The following is a 24751-nucleotide window of genomic DNA, read 5'->3' as shown; positions in this document are numbered from 1 at the left end:
ACATTATTATCACATAATATCTAATTAAATACCAATAAAGAATATTTTATTATAAAATAATATCACAAATAAATTAAAAATGTCATCATAAATTTTACGTTTTAATCGCAATAAAGTAGATAAATAAGTTTAATAACATAAATTTAAAATTGGCTACCATTATACCATTAGCAACTCTCAACAGCAAGGTCTGGTAGCCAATTTTAATAACATTATACTCAATATAACATACAACCCCTATCTTTGGGTCTGAATCTGCCACCTATAGTAGTGTGTGCATTTGTCATGTAAAGCACATATATAGTGCGTACATGTGCAATCAAAAGAACTAGTGAGAACAAATATTATACCTAAAACGACAACTTTGTTTTCTACACATTATTATTGGCGCATGTATTAAATTTTATCTCATTCATGTTGTATATTCTACTATACATAAATGATAGAACACAAGCCAATCTTCATTTTCTAAATTAAGAGAACTTAATAGCATTTAGTATCATGTGTGAGTTGGGAAAATGAAACGTAAAAACAAAGAAAGGCCAGTGATAAGGTATATGTGAAGTTGAACTCTATAATGATGTTCAAGATTTTCAACTTTCCCCCTCTCAATAGAAAAGAAATGACCCTCTTTTTTGTCTGAAAGCTACATTAGAAGATTAAATGGATAATTGAATTTTGGAATCTAGCTAGAAGAGTCGCTGGAAGAAACTGTACTAAACCTCTAATCATAACCCATAAAACATTGGTCTAATGATATAAGGCCATGTTAGATTCACAGAAATATCAGAAGGTTAAGTATTCGATTTTTTAGAGCGACATTTGTTGAGAGGAAAGTCACAGAACCTGCCGAAAGATATTAGTTCGTTACTCATAGAGGTAAAGGATACTATTGGTACTATCAAAAAACCTATAATCATATAGAAAACTTTGCATAAATCTACTAAAAAAAAGTACAACAATCAACACTTATAATAATCACAAATTTCCCATTTCTTATTTATCTCCCTCTCATTGGTATCATCAATTCATCTCAAAGACTATTATGAGATGTTAGACCTCAAATACATGTGGGTTCTTATTTCAATCAATAGGTACATAGTTGATACAAATAGAAAATGAGAAAACATGGAGTACACTAAAACTGAAATGCACCTCCAAGTTAAGAATTTAAAAGCAAGAATTCTTTGAATTCTCTGAGCAATCAGTGCTATCAAATCTTTATTGGGGTATTGACAGCATTGAAGCTGCAATTCAAGCACAAAAGCCAGAAGAGAAATCCTTTAGGCTAATGAATTCTGCACAATGCTTCAGGTTCCAGCGATGCTTGATGAGAAAGAGGTCATTGTTACGATTTCGAATCGATATTTGGTATGCTGCTCATATTTTTACTTTTCTGTGGTTAGAAATCTCCAGGGAGATGAATGGCAAGCAGCACTTCATTTTCTTCAAGCAGTATTGGTGTATCCGGAACTCGTTCGGACAGAATTTGCCTCAGAATTATGTCGAAGTCTTTTCGATAATGGTAGTAAAAGTTTGGAACATGTTTCTGCTATAACTTCTGAGGATGGCAAGGAGATACAGGGAATGCTTGGTGTATTATCAGGTCATGCTTTACAGAGAGGCGCCGTGCTGGCGTGGTTATTGCACAAAACAATCAGCTAATGGCATGTAAGATTATTTCTTGTTGTTCAATACAACTTCACTTTAAAAGCATACTAAAAGTTGGAACATTGTGTCTTCCGAAGTTCGATACTCAGGGGAAGAAACTATAGCCTCAAAATGCAATGTTAAGTTATAAAGTGCAGCCTAGTACACGAGGTTCTCGCCTAGTAAAATTAAGTTTCTATTGGCATAGACCTTGTAGCCGAAACAATACTGCTCCAAAGATTAATGCCGAGGTTTGAAGAGGAAAAAAAATTAATAGCAGATAGTTTAAATTTTTAAATTTTCATAAGCAATAGCTGTTTTCAAATAATTGATGATAAAATCCTGCGAAGAACATAAAGATATTATAGGTAGGAAATACAAAAGATACTATTTTTTGAAGCCAAGCCATTGATTTTGGAATATCACTGCATCATCTTAAAATAACTTACTAATATGGACAGGAATGTATCAAATACTAGCTATGTATCAACAATTTCAGTTCAACATGAACCAAGATTTCAAACTTATAGCATGGTAAGCCTTGTTCTACTTTTCTATTGCCAGCATAAATAAATCATTCATTTAAATATTTCCAACTTTTACAGTATTGTATAATAGGCCACTTAGCATGTTAGATGCATGCACCAACAACTATCTCCTTCACGTTAATTTCCTCGATTTTTTGTGGTATGCATACAATGCAGTATGAGAAGGTTCATCCACTTGATCCTCAAGAGGTGATGCATAAAATGAAACAAGAGTCAAGACGATTCTCGGGTGCAGCGAAATATGAAGATCAGAAGAAATCCCTCGGCGAAGAGGGTCAAAGAATTTCAAGCATCAAATGCTTCAAGGATATTTTGGAAGGAACACATTCTAAAACACCAGCATCAGTAGATTCATTTAGAGATAAAATGGACCTGGTAAGTCTTCAAAAGATTTCTTGTTGACATAGCACCTTTAAATATTTCCCTGCATGTAAAAAATTTGATGCTATAAGCAAGACAAGTATATGAGACTCTGCAAGTGAATGCTAACTCCAATTTTCATCCACAGGAAAATATGAATGACAGAGAATTTCATGAAAGAACCAGAATAACAAAAACAGATGATCTAGTCAACAAAACATTCAACTGGTTTGTTCCACTAACAATCTTAACACCCTGTATTTCGCTTGTTTTTTCTTCAACCTTATCTCAAATCTAACCCTACAATAGGGAACTCAATACTATATACTCTATAGTTTATAACTGTTCTCTTTTTTGTAATTTAATGTTACTGATGCTCACAGGAATCTGAATCAATGCACTGGTTCACCTCATACTCCTCAATATTCAATGCAAGAACAGCTGGATAACGGAAAATTTGTTAATTTTGGTTCTAGAAGATTCACCATGTCCATAGAAGGTGTTACTTTATCTATCTCAAATAATAGAGATAAAACTAGAAACCCTCATTTCAATTGCCATGTAGAGGATGCATTATTTGAGGAAGCACTGAAGCCACTAAAGTTCCATCTCTTTGATCATGTAACATTTTCATCTGCTTCCGAAGATAGTCTCAACCATAAAAACTACGAAGAAAGTTCTGGAGCGGAATTGCAAAGCCTTGGAAACTTCAATAAAGTTTCTTCTCACTCGAGACAATATCCCGTGCAACAATTGTCAGGCTCAGGACTTACTGAAGTGGAATTTTCAGAATTGCTTTATTCAAAGGCATTAGGAAAATCTGGTGAAAAAGACACTGTAGACATTGCTTCCATTTATGAGAGTTTAACTAGTTCATCAGGAAATACTTATGCTTCATTAGAGGATGTGCTTTTGGATGAACTGCTAATAGTTATCTCTACTTCCAAAGACGAAAGAGAAATAAGGGCGTCGGTATCTACTCTGACAACAATAATTTCAAGGAACAAGTCAGTCATAGAAGATATCAAGAAGAAAGGTTTAAGGTTGTGTGATCTGGCAAGTGCCCTTAAACAAAATGTCCGTGAGGCAGCAACTCTCATCTATTTAATAAACCCGTCTCCGATAGATATAAAAACATTGGAACTTCTGCCAATATTAGTGGATATCGTATGCACTTCGCATAGTCACAAGAGTAAGCAAGAGTCACTTCTTATGACACTTCATGCAGCATCCTTGATGATAATTGAAGAACTCGTAACTTCATTCGACTATGCGACAAATAACATGCATTTGGCTGCAATCAGTTCCCCTCAGATTCTCGGTGGACTTCTAGAGGTTGCCAGAAATGATAATCTAGAAGATTTTTTCTCCTTGACCACCATTCTTATAAAATGCATGCAGTTTGATGCACAGCGTAGAAAGTATGTGTCACAATTCACTCCTCTTTCTCCCTTTATCCACCTTCTGCATACAGAAAACACCCGCGCCAAATGCATTGCACTTGAATTTTTTCATGAGATCCTTTGCATACCATGGTACAACTACATAACCGTTCACTAATTTCCATATATTTGTCTACCGTCCTTTTCCAAAGAGATCTTAATTTTCTATTTTTGTTTTAGACCATCAGCTATTACTCTGTTGCAGCGTATACAGCAAGAAGGAGGTGTCAATGTTATGCAGATACTAATGCGTTGTGCTCATCAATTACAACCTGATCACCAGCTTTTAGCAGCAAACATATTGCTTCAGTTAGACACATTGGTAATATTTAAATTTGGAAAAATATGAGTTTACTGGTCATGAAACTCCTATAAGGCTATAATTGAATGGAACATGATATATTTAATATTTCAGAACATTTCATTGATTTAGTATTTATCAAAAAGAGGTATGAGGTGGATCTCATATATCCAAAAGTTTATATATAACATGATATGTTTCAGCATAAAGTAATAAAAAATATCTTGTCCTTTTTATTGAAATGATTTTGAAGTTTAGTAAACTTTTTTTCATGAAAATCATATACATGGATATTTAATCAGCCAAGTAATTCCGACAAGATAATATCTGAAAATCGGGACACAATTAATAAAGAAAAATAAAATATCACGCAGAACTCACCTCATAAAAGCTTGTTCAGAGAAGAAGCAGTACAGATCCTTCTGAGGGCTTTGGCATCTGAAGAAAGCTCAGAGAAGATATTATCTGCATCCATTCTATCGAATCTTGCCGGAACATATGCTTGGATGGGGGAACCATATACAGCTGCATGGCTGCTGAGAAAGACAGGTTTAACATCTCCTTATCATCAAAATATGATAAGAAACTTCAACTGGTTAGATCAGAGCCTACAGGTAAGCTGCCGAAAAGGTTTACGTGTGAGCAAGTTCAAATCATATGCATCAGCAAGTATCATGGAAATGAATAAATTTCATAACATGCAGGATACTGGAACAGATTTATGGTGCAGTAAAATTGCAAAATGTATCTAAGTGTTGGAGATTCTGTCTACCATGCTTTAGAGAGGGAGCTAAGAAGCAAGATCAGAAGGGTTTCTAAAGACTGTCTTGTAGCAATTTCATGGCTTGGATGTCAAATATCGAAAAGTCCGGAGAGCCTCAGAGATTCTGCATCTGAGATTATACTAAGTAGCATTGAGCAATTTCTGCATCCTGGAGTGGAGTTGGAAGAAAGTCTTCTAGCATGTTTATGTATTTATAATTACACTACTGGTAAAGGTAATGTCCTCACCTAAGTTTATAGCAGTTACAAAAATGTTATGCACTATTAACAAACACAAAGAGAATTTTAAACAAAAACAGAATATATGTTGCTGCTCCATGTGTTAATTGTCTCTTCTCCAAATGACACTCAACTCATACAGCACTTGATAGCTGGACATAAAGAAAAATCGGTCATTCTTTAAACCAATTTTTTTAGATTGATGAGTACTTCATGATCATAGTCGCGTAGCCAAAAATCGGGGGCTACACGACTATCATGAATGATCAATTTACTCTTCTAAGACATCCTTTTTTTATTTTAATGTAGGGAAGCAAAAACTAGTTCATTTCTCATCAGGAGTGAAACAATCACTAAGACGCCTTTCAAATGTAACTTGGATGGCTGAGGAATTACACAGAGTAGCTGATTTCTTGCTGCCAAACATATCAGTGAGTACTCATTCATGTACCAATTGTAACACTTGCATGAATGTTACTAATCAAGAAATTACATAAATTCCACATAATTAGCACAATTGATGCTCCAACATTGTATAAATAAGAGCTATACTTCATCAATATCATGACAGTTTTAGGGCTTCTTTGAGGCCGAAACTATGTATGTCGGCAGACTAAGACCAACTCGACAGTGAAATTTTCATGATCAGCTCCACTTTAACTGGAAATAATAAGGCTTTTCCGGAGCTAGTAAAGGAACAATGAGGAATGAACATGGTAAGGATAAAAAAACGACTGCCTAAAAAAGTAAATGACTTCATATTGCTCCAAGGAGCTTAAATCCTCTTGATAGTGTTACCTACTTATCAAGTCCATTTTTAATTACACTAACTAATTTATTTCCAATATCATCCAAATCATTTTGATGGTAATAGCAGCGTATTTCTTGTGTCCACACACAAATCCTTGAGGCAGGTTGCAACTTCAACATAGCAGTTTGCTCCCTCATATACTACAAGGGATTGTTATTCAGTGGATACTCAGACGGATCAATCAAGGTAAGAACACGTGAAGTCGAGGAGTATTCCATTTTTATATATCTGTAAACTACATGCTAGATCATGTAGCCACTTGCACTAACTAATATGTTAGATTTGAGGTATAATGTTCTGTACGGAAGAAGTAAAACTACAGTTTTATTGGTGAAATGAAAAGGTATGGGATATTAGGGGGCAATCAGTCAGTCTTGTATGGGACATTAAGAAGCATAACAAGTCTGACATGCTTTTCACTTTCCGAACGATCAGATAGCCTTTTAAGCGGATCTGCTGATAAAACCATAAGGGTACGATTAAGCTTCTTTCGTAGTCACCACTTTCTATTCTCTACCAAGATTTCTAATGGCAAAAATCAACTGATTATCTTACAATAATATACATCAAATAGATGTGGAAGATAATCCAGAGAAAGCTGGAATGTGTTGAAGTGATAGTCTTGAAGGAACCAATTCAACAATTACATGCATGTGATGAAGCAATTTTTGTAATCACTGAAAGACAGGGAATAAAGGTGATGCTTCAAAACTCAATGTGGTTTATGGCATGTAGCACTGAAACTTCATAGCAAAATCACACACTTATGCAGGCCAATTACTTGAAGTAAACAAAACTCATTTTCATTTGCAGCTAGTTAATGAATCAAGAGTAGTCAGAGATATTTTCAAAGGTAAACATGCAAAGTGTATAACAGGTGCTAAGGGAAAGTTATACATTGGCTGCACAGATTCAAGCATACAGGTTTGTATATTTTGAATTTGATATACAATCTGATACCAACAAAATACAAGGCATGACATGATGCTTTACATTAGGAGTATTCTGCGACACACAACCGGGAACTTGAAATCAAACCATCTACAAGGAGTTGGAGGAAGCAAAGTAAGCCCATCCATTCAGTTGTCACATATCGAGATTGGCTCTATAGCGCAAGTAGGCAGGTTGAAGGTACAACAATCAAGGAGAGAGTTATATAACTTTGAGCTTAAAAAAACCTTTCTTTGTCAATTGTCGTGACATGGATGAATGATATAGGAATGGAAAAAAACTGGGAAATCCAAAATTTTAATTCTCCCGGACAAAGGCGATAATGTGGTGGCAATGGAAGCGGTAGAAGACTTCATATACCTAATATCCAGCTCCTCAACAAACAACATTCAGGTAGTTAAGCATATTTCATGACAAATTATCAATGTAAGCACTGGGGCCATATATAGTGAGAATATTTTGCATTTTAAGAATGCACAAACATTAAATCTCGACCATACAACCATACATGGACTAGTCAGAATTGATAGTTACTTAATAATCACATAACCATTTAAGAAAGTTTCATGCATTTATCTATTAATCTTCTTCGTTTAAATGAGCTCTATTGGTCAATGATCACTACTTCATTGTTCTCACCTTGAAATACAAGGTGTTCTCACCTATGCTGCCTAGGCACTAAATGTAAAAAAGATAACCTGATAGGGGTCGTATCTATTTTGGACCTAGAAAAATGGAAGATATACCAATTTTTTTGATAGAAAACTTGCATTAAGTAAAATGTTAACATCTTTGAAAGTTAACCAAAAGACAGAAACTTAACTACTTAATTTGAAACCAACTTGGCAAACCAGATTTGGCTGAGAGGGGTACCAAAATATCTGGGGAGAATATCAGCAGGAAGCAAGATAACAAGCCTCCTCGCCGCCAACGACATCATTCTTTGTGGTACTGAAACAGGACTAGTCAAGGTATGTGCAACTAATCTAATCTTAATTTATTGATCATTAACTATTAATTTCCCTTAAAAAATAATTCTAGATATGACATTGATCTAACCATAATTCCTCAACTTTATAATCAAAAGGGGTGGATCCCTCTATAGGAAAAGCTTCAAAGTCTTGGCCAGGTATTAAAGCAAAGGTAGCTTGTCCTACAAGTCTGGTCATGTTGTGATGCCAATGTCATTGAAAAATCAAATGCTTGAAGATTGTTATAAATTCAAGTGCCTGAGGCTTAAAGTACAAAGTTTACATGAGGGATTATTGTACAGTACATATAAAAGTTTATCATTAGAGTGAAAACCTATGTGAATAGCTGATTGTATTTTCTGTATAGTGAGTTAAGGCTATAGCAGCAAGTGTTATTCCTTTCACATATACATGATTTTCAAATAGAGGGTAATATCTATGATGAGTCAATAATAATTAAACATGAATTGTGAATAATACAGTGTTTGCCTACATTTTTTTTTTCAAATAGAGTGAGAATGGCATGTTTTATTTCTTTATTGTTGCAAAAAACACAATTTTCCCGTGATACTTGCAAAAATGTAGAGAAATAAAATATGGAGATAAAACAATTTTAAAACAAGGAATAACAGTGAAAAAACTCCAAATCCGAAGAAAACAACCATGGTTGTTGTTGCCAGAAAATAACACTATGTGGAAATAGTTACAAAGAAGACTATTTTCTCACATTCCCCTTGACTCTAATACACTCATACTCTTCAAAGATTTGCAGTATCTAAACTATACCTCACAATGTTTTAAGACGATAAGAAGAAAATATTTAGATGAAGCTCAAAGTGTTTCTAACATAGGCTAATTGAAAGGAGGAACTTAAGTCCTTTCTCAACTTCCTTCTATTCATATCACACCGGACTTAATTAGGTTATATCAAGCAACCTCAACATTTAGTGTGAAGAAGTGGGTTATAACTTATATAATTATATCTATGGTTGAAAGTAATGTATAAATGATGGTATCCCATAGTCTAATAAAAAATAGTTAAGAGCAGTTGTTAAAATTTGTGGGTGTACCAATTTGTTTCTTGAAATACCCAAAATAATCTTAAAAAATATCAAATGTTTATCAAATTCGTCTATTTTAGCATTTTTATAACTTTCGATAGGGACTATTTTGACTCACATTTATTATATTTGAATACTATATTGATTTTTTTGGAGATTAAAATAGTACACACAAAAGTTTATAAGAACCAAATTTGAGTATTCATTCTGAAAAATGATGGCATTCTAAAAGAATGTAATATATATACACATATATGCATTGTTGTACATATTTATACACATTTATATACATATATACTACATCATTCATTTGTAAAAATCAATGATCATTAAATATAATTGATAGATGATACAATAATAATATAAAAAACTTTTACATTATCTATATATATAATCTTTTCTCTTCTACTATTCCATGGAAGACAAAGCAAAGAGGATATAGGGCATAAACAAATAACATGTATACATATTAGGTGGATGCTTGAGATAACACCTCCATTGACTATTTAAAAATATAATACAAATGAGTGCAGAAAATATTTTATGCTTGCCAAAAAACTAGCAAATTACAGAGTACTTTTTTAAATTTAATTATATTTTATAGAATATTATACATCGACATTTGTTTACTATTTTTTTAGTACTATCAAGGGTTCGTGAGTGTCCCTCTCAATAAATATTGCTCACAAGAATCAAACTCTTAACATTTTGATCATCTATGAATCTAATAAAGCCTTACAACACTATATCAACGACTTATTTTATATAATATCATTCATCAACAACTAGTTCACTAATATCATACATCAACAAGTTCTTCATATAATAAAATAAAAGTTGATTCACACCTAAAAATACAATATTTAAAAACATGTATGGGAGCTATAGAAACTCTATTCATCAATATTATGGATGAAATTAAAATAAATAAAAATAATAATTAATGATAATATTATAAGTATAAAAAGTGTTTTTTATATTCTGTATTATTTACCATTCATTTTTAATCATGTTTAACTTTTTAGAAAAAGTAATCCAAATGAAGGATGAATGATGCACTAATAATGTATAATTTTTACATTGTTAATGCATCAATATTATACTCTTATGATATACTTAGTTGCCATATAGATACACTCTTTATACTTATAATACTATCATCAATTATTAATTTTCTTTATTCTAATTTCATCCATAATAATGGTAAGTAGAGTTTCTATAACTCCCCATATATCTTTTTAAATACTGTTTTTTAGGTTTGAATTAACTTTTACTTCATCTTATATGATTTATTGAGGTAGGATAATAATGAACTAATATTTAATGTATAATATTATATAAGATATAACAATATGTTGGTTTAATAGTATAAGAATTGACTAAATTCCATTCTAGATAATTAAAATATTAATACTTTAATTCATGAGAATGATACTTTTTATGGGACAACCACAAACTCTAAAAGATATTTTTTTTATCATATAAAGTGAATACTGGTATATAGAATTAGTGAACAAATGTGGATGTATGATATTATATAAAATATAATTAAATTTAAAAAATACTCTGTAATTTGCTAGTTTTTTTGGCGAGCATGAAGCATTTTTGGCTACATAGACTATATTATCCTCACTTATTTTTTAATTCCAATAATATCCTCAGTATTTCTTCCTTTACTCACTAACAAAACCCCAGCTTTCTAGTCTCCTCTCCTCCGCGAGACTCCATCGTCAGAGACCACTCCCCTGCACCGATTACAACTGCTAACCACCGCCAATCTCGCCGTAAAACTTCCACATCTCTAACAAAACCTCCCCGTAAGTTTTCTACTCATCTGCCTTTACTAAAAAACAAATTACCCGTTTTTTATTATTCATTCTCGATGTTATTGATTCAAATCCTGGAAACAGTATTTTCACTTGCCGAGAATAAGATTACATAAATATAATTGTCGAGTGGAAGTCTCGTGGATTGAGTCACCTTTTTTATAGGATTCATTCATATCCTCCCCCGATACTTGTTAGTTAGTACCTTCAATTTCAATTCCCCGCTCAACTCTTCTGTGAAACCCTAACCCTAGTTGTGTGAAATTTCAGGTTCCACCATGGCGACTGAGCTCGACCCAGTAGAGCCACAATCACTGAAGAAGCTAAGTTTCAAGTCTCTCAAGCGTGCCCTTGATCTCTTTTCTCCGGTTCGCGCTCAACTTCCTCCCCCAGATGCTGAAAGGTATTCCAAATCTTTTTTTCTCAATTCAAAGTCCTTACTTTTTGTGTTATTATCTCACAATTTATGCTGTGTTTTTATTTATTTGTTTTCTTCTGCAGCAAAAAAATACGCATTAACCATAAGGTCAGTGCATCTTAATTTTAATAGTCGTGACCGTTGAATTTTTCGGTTAACCTTAGTAGTTTGAATTAAGAAAGTATTGGATTATGAACTAATACACTTATGCTATGTGGTTTGGAATGAAAATTAGTTAAGTGTAGAGTATGGTGGAATCAAAAGCACCACTAATCCGCCTCCTAGTCAAGTTAACTCTACGACACAGGATCGCAGTCAACAACCAGGGCCCTCTAATGCACTTGCTCTTCCAGGTATGATACTAGTTATAGATACCATCTTGGTTTAAGGGAAAAACGATGAATCGTGTTCAGGGTGGTTATGATTTCACAGAACCTTTACGTTGTGTCTGGTTAATGTTAGGAGTCCCACATTGAGTAGAATAGCAAACTCAATGTGGTACTTAAGCCATGAGGCTCTCCCAGCTAATAGACTAGTCTTTTGGATTGGGCTCTCCTCATGTGCTTAAGTCCTAACAATTGGTGTTTTCATTGAGAGTTGTGTCACGAAAATGACAATCTATAGGCTGGATTAAGGTACATTACTGAATACTGATAGGTGAGTGAAGCCGCCAAAAGAGAAATGGCTATTATCGGGTCAATGTCGATAGAGTGAAAGTCACCGTGGACGTCGGCCCTTAAAGGGGCGGCAATATTAGGCTCTTCCACCTAATAGACTAGTCTTTTGGGTTGGGCTCTCCTCATGTGCTTAAGTCCTAACAGTTAACGTATAGCCACTTGTTACATTGCTATTACCCCTTATTATATCAACGTGATTGTAATGTTGTTCCCTCAAATTTTGATAGTAATTTTTTTGTAAAATGTATAGCCATCCACTTGCCTTGGGTCTCAGCACATTAGCACAACTCCTTCCTCTGTGGGAAGAGCATTAAGATGTCATGATCAGTGATTTGGTTTTGAAATTGATGTCCTTGTTTTATAGATGTTACTTCATTGTTAAAAGTACTTGTGAATGATAATGTTAACTTTAAATTCAAAGAATGCATGTGCCTTTGGATATCTTGAAGCGTGCTCCCATACTTTATTTTTTTCCTCCTTTGTATATTATAATATACATACATTTGGCATTTAGTAGCAACATTGTGATGTGTCTGCTTTGCATATTATATCATTCCTTGTAGTGTTATTTTAGGTTTGATGCCCCCCTCCCCCACCCAAAAAACTCTGCCCTGTGCCCCTGTCACAATATGTTCCCCTCGTTTCTTTTGACTTTTAGCAGGCTTTTTATTCTCAGCATTCAGCAATTTTCCATGTAATTAGTCTTCAATTGTTAAGAGAATCTGGTTGCTTGTTCCCAATATGTTGATATGGTATCTTACTAAATTGTCAGGCTCAGGAGACTATAAGGATCCCCTGAAAGGAGGACCCCAAAATGCTTTGGTTGTTGGTCCAACAATACCATCAACAGCTCCGTAAGTATACTTCCATGTCTTTGTATTTGATTTTGTGCATCTATACGTAGTCAATAGATTCCACCAATTAAATCACATGTACACCCAAAAAAACTTGTGAATCACCTGATTTTATGTTATCTTGAGTTTTGATTTTTTTCCTTATACTTCATAGGTGATTTTAAGTTTAATATGATTTCTTCAAATGACTAGCATTAATATTTCATGTCTTCATTTAAATAGTTTGTCATGTGAGGATTTCAAAAAGCTGTTATTGAAGACTATTCAATATTATGTTTTTGCTACTTTTCAGGCATGATCCTGGTTTTACGAGCAAAAATACGATAGTTGCTTCTGGCTCTGGTTCATCTGAAAGGTTCTGGCTTTCTCTATCCCTTCTATAGTTGAAGAGATTCTAATATGATTTTCAATTTGTATCTGTGAATATCTGATTTAAATTCTGTTGTTTAGTTAATATGTCTGTAAAATTGACTATGTAGGATTATATTTATATATGATTTAATTCGATTAATATGATTTAATTACAATATACGGTTAGTGAGATGTTTATTACATTATCAGCCAATCATATATTGACACATCATTAAAAATGTTAACACTTATGATAACGTAAAAGTCACACATGAGTGACTTATGATTGGTTGACACATGACAGTGTAAATAGTTTTACATTGACAACGCATAAGAAATATACTCTAAAGCTACAACTCATGATTGACATTCTTTTGACATGATACTTAACTGTTATAGTTTCTATATTACAGGAATTTATCTACATCTGCTTTAATGGAACGAATGCCAAGTAAATGGCCACGTCCTGTATGGCATGCGCCATGGAAGAACTACAGGGTGAGAACCTGGCCCTTTTAATTAGATTTTTATGGATGGATAGTATAGGATTTCTCATTTTTCATTCTTAGATCCTGTGAGCCAAAACAAATGCAGTTGGGTATGCTTGGTGGACTAACTAGTAGTTTGTTCTATTGGCATCCCTGTTTAGTTCCATCAATGTTTGAAATCTCTTTCAAGCATGGGTTAAAGGTTGTTTGCTGCTCTACCTGATCAACTCTTATAGATAAAAAATACACTTGGAAACTATCAATACCATTTCTCAAGCGTTTGTGGTGCTATTCAGCTTACTAATTTCTATTTTGAAGTTTGGCTCTCTGACATCATATCTACAGTATTTGGTTATGTTACTAATATCTTGATTCTGTCATTCTAATCATGTCCGACCTACATAATTTTTCAAGGCATCTTCTAATTTGTTTAACACTTATTATTATGTTAATCGAGTGATTTTAAAGTTGATTTGTTTTCTGTAGGTAATCAGTGGTCACTTAGGATGGGTGAGATCTGTCGCAGTTGATCACAGCAATACATGGTTTTGTACTGGTTCTGCAGATCGAACTATCAAGGTAATTTGATCAGGAAATGCATGCCATAGTTGCTTGTCATAATTAGATAAAAAGGAAACTAATTGTGCCATGTTTGATTTTTCATACCATGGTTTACTTTATTTTTTATAATTTTATCTAAAAGTACTCTACCTCTTTCAGCTATCTCTAGACTCAATTCTCAAGTGCTTTATATTTTTTGAAATTCTGATAATTATATTTATATGGTATTATTTTGATTATGTCCCTGAGGAGGTTTCCCTTTTCCTTGAGTTGTCAATCAAGTGAGGTTTTTGCACAAGTATTAAGAAATTTATTAAATACTCGGTTTAAAAAAACGACTGTATTTAACTAAATTAACCTACTCCATTAATGTTCTTTTTCCATTCCATATAGATACCAATACAAGGATAAAGTTGGAAAAGAATTAGTGCCTAGATTTTCCGAAGTTTCAAATTAAATGAAAATAATTATCTCTTAAGTAATGGATTTTATGAAATTTATTAAATACTCGGTTTAAAAAAAACAACTGTATTTAACTAAATTAACCTACTCCATTAATGATGCTCTTTTTCCATTCAATATAGATACCAAGACAAGGATAAAGTTGGAAAAGAATTAGTGCCTTGATTTTCCGAAGTTTCAAATTAAATGAAAATGATTATCTCTTAAGTAATGGATTTTATGAGCTGGAGGGAGCATAAATGTTGACTGTTATCATATACTTCTTGGTGTAAACTAAAGATAAAAATTTGGAAATAGTTTATGCAATCATTATTAGTCTGTCCTATTAAAACTTTTTTTAATGAGTTGTTCATATGAGCAGATATGGGACTTGGCAAGTGGTACACTAAAGCTCACACTAACAGGCCATATTGAACAAGTAAGAGGTAAGATACCAAGGTAGTTGTTAGAATATTTGAAGAATATCCGGTACCATCTTTTTTATATCTTAGAGATCCTAGATGATCTCTTTCAACTTATTTCCTGTTTATATTTTATGATTTGTTTCCTTATTTAAATAGGATTAGGATTCTATGTTTAGTATGAATAGGGAGTTAGGGACTATTGGGGCTGTTCTTTTGTAATTTATTTCCAAGCATTATATAAGATTAATATCAGTCTCACATTATTCTGTCTTTTCCTCGCCCCCTCATGCAAAACCCTCCAATTAAGCAGTAATTGTTAGTGGTGCAGCAAACGCAAACTAGGTCAATAATGACAGTTTACTTTCTTTACAGGCCTTGCTGTTAGCAACAAACATACATACATGTTTTCTGCTGGTGATGATAAACAAGTCAAATGCTGGGATCTTGAACAGAATAAGGTCAAATACCCATGTCTGTGTTGTTGTTTTTATGGGCTGGAAATTTCAGCAATTACTGAACTCTAATTTGATAATTGGCTACTGAAATACATGATATTGTTTTTAGGTTATTAGGTCGTATCATGGTCATCTAAGTGGTGTTTATTGCTTGGCTCTCCATCCTACAATTGACGTTTTACTGACTGGAGGACGTGATTCTGTTTGCCGGGTATGGACTCTGTTAATTAGTTACCTTATGTTTATGATCCATTTAGGTGGGTGATTGCTCTTTCCTAAACAGTTCTCACTATGATTTAAATTTTGTTTTTAAGAATGAAGAAATGTGATAACAAGCTTTGGTGACACTAAATTTTCAGGTCTGGGATATACGTAGTAAAATGCAAATTCACGCTCTCTCTGGTCATGATAATACTGTTTGCTCTGTGTTTACGCGGCCAACGGTATGTGGGTTCTTCTTTTGTTGTATATTATTTTCTCTTTTGGTATTTTGAATGGTGCTACAAATTTGTATGATCAATAATCTATGTTTATCGATAAGACTGGCTTGTAGATAGTTAGTCTGGCTTAATTCCAAGTTATTTGATATAATAAATGGGACACAGTCTTCAGCCTTTAAAGGCAGCTTCGAAACACCGAAGACCAAACACATCTTAGTGTTGCTTTATGTTTTCAGCCCTTTTTCTCTCTTCTTAGAGACTAATCTTATTACCTTTTCAGGATCCCCAAGTTGTTACTGGTTCTCATGACAGTACCATCAAAATGTGGGACCTTAGATATGGTAATTTATGGTTTTACTTTCCTATCTTTGTCATGTTTGTCTCTGTTGTGCTGGGATGATATGTACTTGCTTTGTTCCTGTATAACTTTCGTATCAATCTGACGTATGATGTATCCTTACAGGTAAAACAATGTTAACCCTTACAAACCATAAGAAATCTGTTCGAGCAATGGCTCCACATCCTAAAGAGTATGTGTCGCTATCAGTTGATTATTACTTGTAGAATGATGAATATATCAATCATTTGTTATATTTTTACATATGTTGTTCCTTTTTCTCTTCTCACCCTCCTTTCCTCTTTTTCTCCTTTTTGTTGGCTTTAGGCAAGCTTTTGCATCTGCATCAGCTGACAATATTAAGAAATTCAGCCTTCCAAAAGGAGAGTTTTGCCACAATATGCTGTGAGTTCATACTATTATTATTATTATTATTATTATTATTATTATTATTATTATCTAACTTATATTTGGAGGCTCGTTAATGATATGTTGGATTCGTTACTGCGGGATAAAACACAAGCAAGAAAAAATTGTTTCGAAGTTGTCTAGAAGTATAATAATACTTTGATATTCAAGTTTAAATCATATTGCATGAAATATATGGTTGTCATTGCTCTTGCTTTATGTGCAGTTCTCAACAGAAAACTATTATCAATGCAATGGCAGTCAACGAGGATGGTGTGATGGTTACCGGAGGTACGGACAGATCTTGAATTGGACATCATAAGATTCAATTCGGAAAAATGGAATAAAATCCAACTATTCTGTTTGTTACTGATTTTGTTTTTATCTTTGGCTGAAGGTGACAATGGGAGTATGTGGTTTTGGGATTGGAAGAGCGGTCACAATTTCCAGCAATCCCAAACAATTGTACAGCCTGGTATGCATATTTAGATGATTTTGGATTAGTTTGCTGTAGTTATCTCTGCCATATAAACAAGATTAACACTCAACCCAAACTACTTCCCTCTTACAGGTTCACTGGACAGTGAAGCTGGTATTTATGCTATAACCTACGATGCTACTGGTACGAGGCTTATAACCTGCGAAGCTGACAAGACTATAAAGATGTGGAAAGAAGATGAAAGTGCCACTCCAGAATCCTTCCCTCTTAATTTCAGGCCTCCTAAAGACATCCGGCGGTTCTAATTTCGATCCTCAATCAACACTGTATTATTTCACATGTCTCCTCTCTCCATTTTTGCCTTCTCAACCTTTTGATGTTTAACATGCCTAATTTTCTGGACTGCCCATTCTCATCTAGAAAATAGTGGTTTTCAGTATTATCACAGTTTGATTTAGTCAATGTTTTTTAATGGATACATAAGATTTATGGCAATAGCACCAAGAGAATATAGTGGAACTGACAATATTGTTGATGGTCTTTCAACCTGTATGCTTCCATAATGATATTCCTGGCTCAAGGCTAGTGGAATCAATTTGGAGGGTAGGCTCCATTGTATAATTGTTTAAACACTTATTTTTTTGAGTGTAGAGCTAGAACACGAATGATTCAATGACATCTTTGGTTTTCCCTATGAAGGTGGTGTTCCACATGAAAATATAGAGGTTTCATATAGTCATAGAAAGTTTTATAATGCTGATGTACGTGTGGATTTCATGCTAGAATTAGAATGCACATACATTTTGGCGAGACAACACATGTTGTCCCACAAAAGTATCACTGCTTTGTGGTAGAAAAAAATGTATTTAAGTTAAAAATTTAATAATAAGTATTTTTCTGACCTATCACAAGCAGTGAGATATGAAGTGGTATATTTTTTGGTACAGCATATGTCCACCCTTATAGTGAAGCCCATCCAATGGCTTGAAATTCCCTAGGCTTAAATTTACAAAAGAAAAAAAAATGTATGAGTGATGAAGTTCATCTCACAAATATGTTTTTTTTTTTGTTTCCTTCTAAAACTAAACTCGCGAACAAATTCTTGAGTTCAAGAATTAAGAGTCATATTAATAAACTTTGGAATGGTGTTATTTACTCTAAAAATAATAATTAGACGTTCTAGTTAACTTTTTTAATTGGGTCTCTAAATGTCTGCCTACTCTTTCAATCCTCTGTATATATTATGATATGATCTAAAAGAACTTTAAAATTATATTTAAGTTGTTTACAATTTTCAAAAGACATTAGACATACATATTAATTTAATCTTAAATGAAGAAATACTTATGATAAAAGTTTTTTATGAACAATAAAAGTGCTCAATTTTGAGCATTCTTTGGTACTATTAAGAATGCTCAATAAAAGTGCTTAAAAGGATAGAGATTAAGAAGTGAAAAAACTATCTTAAGTTGAGAATTGTTTGGTACTATTAAATATATCTCCTTACTTTTTAAGGTAAGAAACTAATCTCTTTCGAGGTGTGTAATTGTCTTTCTTAATCAGTGCGCTCCCAGGAATTGAAATCTTTTGGTCATCCTTGGATTTAGTGGAATTTTACACTACTAAACTAACATTTTATTAGTTCTTAATTATAATATTTTTTTAGTATTTTTATACATCAATTCAGAGAGTCATATGTCCACTTTTGGGTATAAAAGATAAGAAAACCCTTAAAGAAATCAAATTAGGAGTTCAAATTAGTTAAATTCACATAATTTCATTTTGTAAAACACACCAATTGCAATGCCTTACAAGAAGGCGCCAAGTATATGTTTCATTAATCCTTCCTTAATATAAGTAGTGAATATAAACGGGTAAAGTATTTTTGAAATCTAAAACTATTAACTATTAAACTATTAACTATAGATAGAGAGAGTGTGTGTGGAGAGAGATAAAGAGGAAACACTTGGTTGAAGGGAGGTTTGAACGAGTACAAAGGCACTGTTTATGCATCTCAACACAATTAACAAAGCACTTTTCATTTTCTTCATTTACAAGTTACTTACAACCCAAGACTCACTCTACTTTCATATTCCACTTCTTTTTATTCATTCTACATCAACAACATCCTCATTCTTCTTCACATAACAAACAAAAACATAAAACATGACCACTTCTTCCGACTCCTCCGAACTCATTCACAGATCAAATCGAAAACCTATTCCAGATCAACCACATTCTTCATCTTCTTCTCCCACTTGGCTTCGAAAACAAACAACAAACCGAATCATCACCAACATCGTCCTCTATCGACTCCCCTTCCTCCTCATCGGCATCACCATCGCCATACTATTCTTCTACACCTTCCCTCTAAACGACCTAGACTCACCATACTATCCTGATTCGTCGTCATCATCATTATCATCATCCACTCTCCCAGCGCGTCGAGTCCTTCTAGAAGAACCAATCATGAAAAAGCAAAATACAATGACACGTGTACCAGGTGGCGTACGAGGGAAGAGGAAGAGGATAGTGGTGACCGGTGGAGCGGGTTTTGTGGGGAGTCACCTTGTGGATAGGTTGATTGAAAGAGGTGATAGTGTTATTGTTGTTGATAACATGTTTACTGGAAGGAAGGATAATTTGTTGCACCATTTAGGGAATCCAAACTTTGAGCTCATTAGACATGATGTTGTTGAACCTATTCTATTGGAAGTTGATCAAATCTACCATCTTGCTTGTCCTGCTTCACCTGTTCATTACAAATACAACCCTGTCAAGACCATCATATCCTTATCACTTTGCTTTATTATTTCTAAGTTCAAAATCATGATTTCTCATATGTGTTAGAATAGATGTGGATTTGTTGCACTTACTTTGTTTGATTGCATGCACTCCTAACCATTGTAACAAAAAGAAGGGAAAAAACCAAACACAAAAACTGTACTCTTATAATCTGTTTGTTAGTTTTTAGAGGGAAATAAAGAAAAAAAAATGGAGTGCTTGAAAGCCATCTTACAAATATATTTTATGGTTATGAAGTTTTTTCTTTTCTCTCAATTACCTTCCATTATCCAACTTGCAAACATACATTTACATCCCATCTAGATCATGTCGAAAAATAATAGTACTTTTCTGATAATTACTTTACATGTGATATGATATTACTTTAATGTCTCTATGACAATTCATACACTAATTTGTTAGAAGATATATTATTTTTGTTTTTAAGTGGATCTATCAAAAGGTCTATTTCTTGGACCTACTCTCTTTGCATATATGTTCCACATGCAGTAGGGGTTAGCTAGTTAGATCATATGCTAAACCCTTCACATTGTTATACATGACATGAACCAACAAAAGATTTATTATCCCAGATCGTGTCTTATATCATGTCTTACCCAATAATAATAAAATTAAAATAACAAAAATAATAAATATTTAATTTTTTTAATTAATATGATATGTTTTTATTGGTGTGAGACAAAGATAGAATTGGGGACAGGCGTAAGATTGAGACACCAAATCTCTATTCCTCAAACATAGCATAGAGATGCTCTTAAGAAAATGTTGTGCATAAGGCATGCATGCAGAATGTTCACACCTTCTCATTTTAACTTGTATACCAAGCAAACCACCCTCTTAGTACTCATGGCTATATATAGTTGATAAAATGATGATAGGTATGGGTAAAGGAACAATATAAATTTAAGTTGGAATCCTTGATTCTTATCTTTTGTTTGGAGTCCACAAGACCAATGTGATGGGCACACTCAACATGTTGGGACTGGCAAAGAGGGTTGGTGCTCGTTTTCTGTTGACTAGCACCAGTGAGGTTTATGGTGATCCTCTTCAACATCCTCAAGCTGAGACCTACTGGGGCCATGTTAACCCAATTGGTAAATAAAATCTTAAACTTGTCTCACTCCTTCTGAACAATGCTTAAATCTAAAGCTTTCATTTTTTTAGTTTTTGTTAATACTTGTATTGCATGTTGTTGGTGTAGGGGTAAGAAGCTGTTATGATGAGGGGAAGCGTACTGCAGAGACCTTGGCCATGGACTATCACAGAGGTGCTGGTATTGAGGTTTGTTCACAATTCAGATTCTATAATTTTAAGCAATTTTTTAATTTGAGATTGTGATTGAGGTCGTAGTTTATTTATGATGCTAGTTCACAATCACATTACAATTTGATGGAGTTGTGTTACCTGCTAGCTTGTATGCAGATATAAAGAAAAATGATACCTTCCAATATCTTAGGAAAAGTAGTGTCACTTTCTTGTGGTATAGAGGATTTATAGGATCATAGGAAAATATATTATTACACCATGTATAAATTGCCTTTCACAAAGATAAGTAAGAGAAAAAGGTAATGTTGTGATGGACTTGATTGAAGAAAAAGTCTGGCTCTAAGATAAACATACTTTTCATATAAAGTTAATTTTTCATAAAATCAGTAAAATATTGTTTCTCTCTGTTAACTCATTTCTTAAAGTACAAAAGTGACGAAGAAAATGCAATTCATCATTGGGCATATTAATGACGGGTACACATCCGTTATTTCATAGTGCCATCCATATATTATGAGTTTATGATTGATCAGAAAAATATATTTAAGTTAAAATTTAATTATTAAGTATTTTTCTAACCAATCACAAGCTCATGACACATGAAATGACACAAACTGTATGTGGTCTCATTAATTACACATCCTTAACATACATGACATGTGGTTGAAAAAATATATTTAAATTAAAATTTTAATAATTAATCAATTTTCTGAGCAATTACAAGCAACGGTACATAAAGTGATACATTGTTTTGGGACAACAGATGTCTACTCCTATTAGACATCCTCTTCCTTATAATAAAACTTTCTACTTAGTCATATCATTTTACATAACCTCTCATGCAACATGGCTTTACAACTATCTATTTCGTTCCATTTTAATTATTTAAATAAAAATAATATTTATACTTCTATACTACTTAATAAAAGAAAAAAACAAAATAATCACTCATCATGATTTAATTTGTATTTCCCTATTTTTTCATTTACATATTTTTATTTTCACAACAAAAATGATATTATCATGTTTCAGTTTTTTATATTCTTCTACAATAACTATCATCATAGTATAATTTTCTTTTTCCTATTTTACACTTAACCCTTTTTAATTTCTATAAAAAATATATTTTCATATGTGACCACCACCAACTTATTAATCACATCTCACCTTACTTTGACAATTAAAACAAAGATAAAAAAATATAATATAAAGTGCACCAAATAAAAATTACAATATAAATTACATTTAATAAAAAATATATTCTGATTCACTAAAATAAAATATATAAAACTTAAATCTTTAATATCAGAAAATAAAAATATAAGCAGATAGGCACGAAGTGCTATCATCACACTAGTTATAATAAATCAAAACAACTTAAGTATCTTTTTAACTGAACCATTATATGGACACAATTTTTACCTTATCTATTGCATCAACATCTTAGATTGTGGTCCCATATTTAAAACATTAGGATGTGTTTAGGAGTCATGAAGGAAAAAGAAGAATGATCAAAGGGCAAAGAGGGTAGAGAAAGGGAAAGAAAAAAGGAAGACAAATCAAGTTAAACTTTTCTATTGTTTGAAAGTATGAAATTAGATGAGAGGAAAATGAATGATTAAGTATAGTAATAATGCAATAATATTGTTTTAGCTTTCAAATAGGTTAGCAATAACAAATGTTGAAAAATGTAGTTATAAAATTCACTAGAACATGAAGGGGTTTTGACTTATTTGTATCCAGAAAAACACCAATAAAAATGAGCATACTGACAGTTTTAGAGGCCATTGTAAAACCTTCATAACCTTTTCATCGCTTTCACTCAGTTCCTAAACAAGATTTCCAACAGATAGGCTTAGTTGTAAGCAGTAATTATTGTTTTTGTCTCTAACTGCAAAAATTAATCAATAGAGTATGCAATTGCTGTATAGGTTCGAATCGCTCGTATCTTCAACACATATGGACCAAGAATGTGCCTTGATGATGGCCGTGTAGTTAGTAACTTCGTTGCTCAGGTAAATCTCTCACTATTTGATTTTGTTGCTTAACTAATCACTACACTAAGCTTTCACTTTGTTCAAAAATTACACAGGCATTGAGGAAGGAGCCATTGACTGTTTATGGTGATGGAAAACAAACAAGAAGTTTTCAATATGTTTCAGACCTGGTAACTATGTTCTTAGAATGAACAAGCAACTAATTTTACCATGTCTCTTGCACATAAAGTTTAAACAAATATCTACAATGAATATAATAGGTAGAAGGCTTGATGAGGCTGATGGAAGGTGAGCATATTGGTCCTTTCAATCTTGGAAACCCGGGTGAATTCACCATGCTTGAACTTGCTCAGGTAAATGTTTACCTTTTACAGTTTTAAGCTGTCATTGCTGTCGCGTTTATTGCAATTGTGGTCACTGTTGTCGTGATGGCATGAAACTTTTTGTGATTCAAATTTTTATTTATTTTGATGTGGTTCAAATGTGACCTGAATATGGTCTAATGAGGCAACATTACATTTGACACATTTGTGCAGCAAGTGTTTTAAATTAAGATCGCTATTGAGGTTAATACAATTATGGTCATTACGGCCGTTGCAGTGTGAATTATCTTGGGAGTCCGATGTGGTTGCACTGTGGCTGAATCATTGTAATTTAGTGTCACTTTGTAATTATAGTGTGAAGCTATTGTGGCAATGAGCACAACTGCAATATTGTGCAGTACAAAGAATCAAACCTATAAATACATATGTAGAAAGCATACACTTTAAAATGTAAAAGGAGTAATTAATTTGAGTACCCTTGATGCAGGTGGTGCAAGAGACTATAGACCCAAATGCAAAGATTGAGTTTAGATCAAATACAGAAGATGACCCACATAAGAGGAAACCTGACATTTCCAAAGCTAAAGAGCTTCTTGGTTGGCAGCCAACTGTGTCTCTCCGTGAGGGACTTCCTCTAATGGTGGCTGATTTCAGGCAAAGGATATTTGGTGAATCAAAAGGAAATGGTGTTTCTGCATCATAGAATAAGGTAGGGAGCTTCCTCTTTGTTTTCGAGTTCAGTTTTGGAAGGGAAAGACGAATAAAATAAAGAGAATAAGAGAAGTTGGCTTCATTAGCTATTTTTGATAATATTTAGATGTCTAGGCATTAATCAATGAATAAGCAAAATAAGAAGCATCTATGCTAAGGGAATGTTATTTCAGTAGAGATATATTTTTTCATTGTAATTGTACAATGTATTCTACTATAATGTATTGCAACAACATATAGTTCTAAATTTCTTCATCTTAAGTATAAGGTGTTCTTACATGAATTAGATTGAATATGTATAACTCCAAAAATCACACCATTAGCAAAAAGTGGAAAAAGAAAACTCCTAAACTTACTTTGATTTGATTATATTACAAGTATGCTCTCAAGTTTCTTTGGTGATAATCACTTTTTGGACAATTTCCCTTCTTT

General features: G+C 33.1%; 2 protein-coding genes and 1 pseudogene across 4 annotated transcripts; all 3 read left to right on the top strand.

The window, feature by feature from the left end:
• On the top strand, nucleotides 1036-8432 carry LOC109328972 (annotated as a pseudogene).
• Nucleotides 10749-17912, top strand: LOC109330326 (protein pleiotropic regulatory locus 1). 3 transcript variants are annotated; one of them, XM_019564484.1, is made up of 19 exons: nucleotides 10749-10912; nucleotides 11190-11326; nucleotides 11425-11449; nucleotides 11577-11694; nucleotides 12791-12872; nucleotides 13165-13227; nucleotides 13637-13721; nucleotides 14198-14290; nucleotides 15096-15159; nucleotides 15511-15596; nucleotides 15703-15804; nucleotides 15953-16036; nucleotides 16314-16374; nucleotides 16497-16563; nucleotides 16698-16775; nucleotides 17005-17069; nucleotides 17176-17253; nucleotides 17350-17555; nucleotides 17603-17912. In XM_019564484.1, the coding sequence occupies exons 2-18, from the start codon at nucleotides 11202-11204 to the stop codon at nucleotides 17520-17522; spliced, it is 1449 nt and encodes a 482-aa protein (XP_019420029.1). In that variant the 5' UTR covers nucleotides 10749-10912; nucleotides 11190-11201; the 3' UTR covers nucleotides 17523-17555; nucleotides 17603-17912. The 3 variants fall into 3 exon arrangements, with proteins under 3 accessions (XP_019420029.1, XP_019420028.1, XP_019420027.1); XM_019564483.1 differs by having other exon boundaries at nucleotides 10749-10914; nucleotides 11194-11326; nucleotides 17350-17912; XM_019564482.1 differs by having other exon boundaries at nucleotides 10750-10912; nucleotides 17350-17912.
• On the top strand, nucleotides 19280-24358 carry LOC109329054 (UDP-glucuronic acid decarboxylase 2-like). The gene is made up of 7 exons (XM_019562717.1): nucleotides 19280-20004; nucleotides 20969-21116; nucleotides 21224-21303; nucleotides 23220-23303; nucleotides 23381-23455; nucleotides 23546-23638; nucleotides 24096-24358. The coding sequence occupies exons 1-7, from the start codon at nucleotides 19384-19386 to the stop codon at nucleotides 24309-24311; spliced, it is 1317 nt and encodes a 438-aa protein (XP_019418262.1). The 5' UTR covers nucleotides 19280-19383; the 3' UTR covers nucleotides 24312-24358.

The sequence above is a fragment of the Lupinus angustifolius genome, chromosome LG16, assembly GCF_001865875.1.
Source record: "Lupinus angustifolius cultivar Tanjil chromosome LG16, LupAngTanjil_v1.0, whole genome shotgun sequence".
Taxonomy (NCBI): Eukaryota; Viridiplantae; Streptophyta; class Magnoliopsida; order Fabales; family Fabaceae; genus Lupinus; species Lupinus angustifolius.
This window is presented reverse-complemented; position numbering and strand designations above follow the sequence as displayed.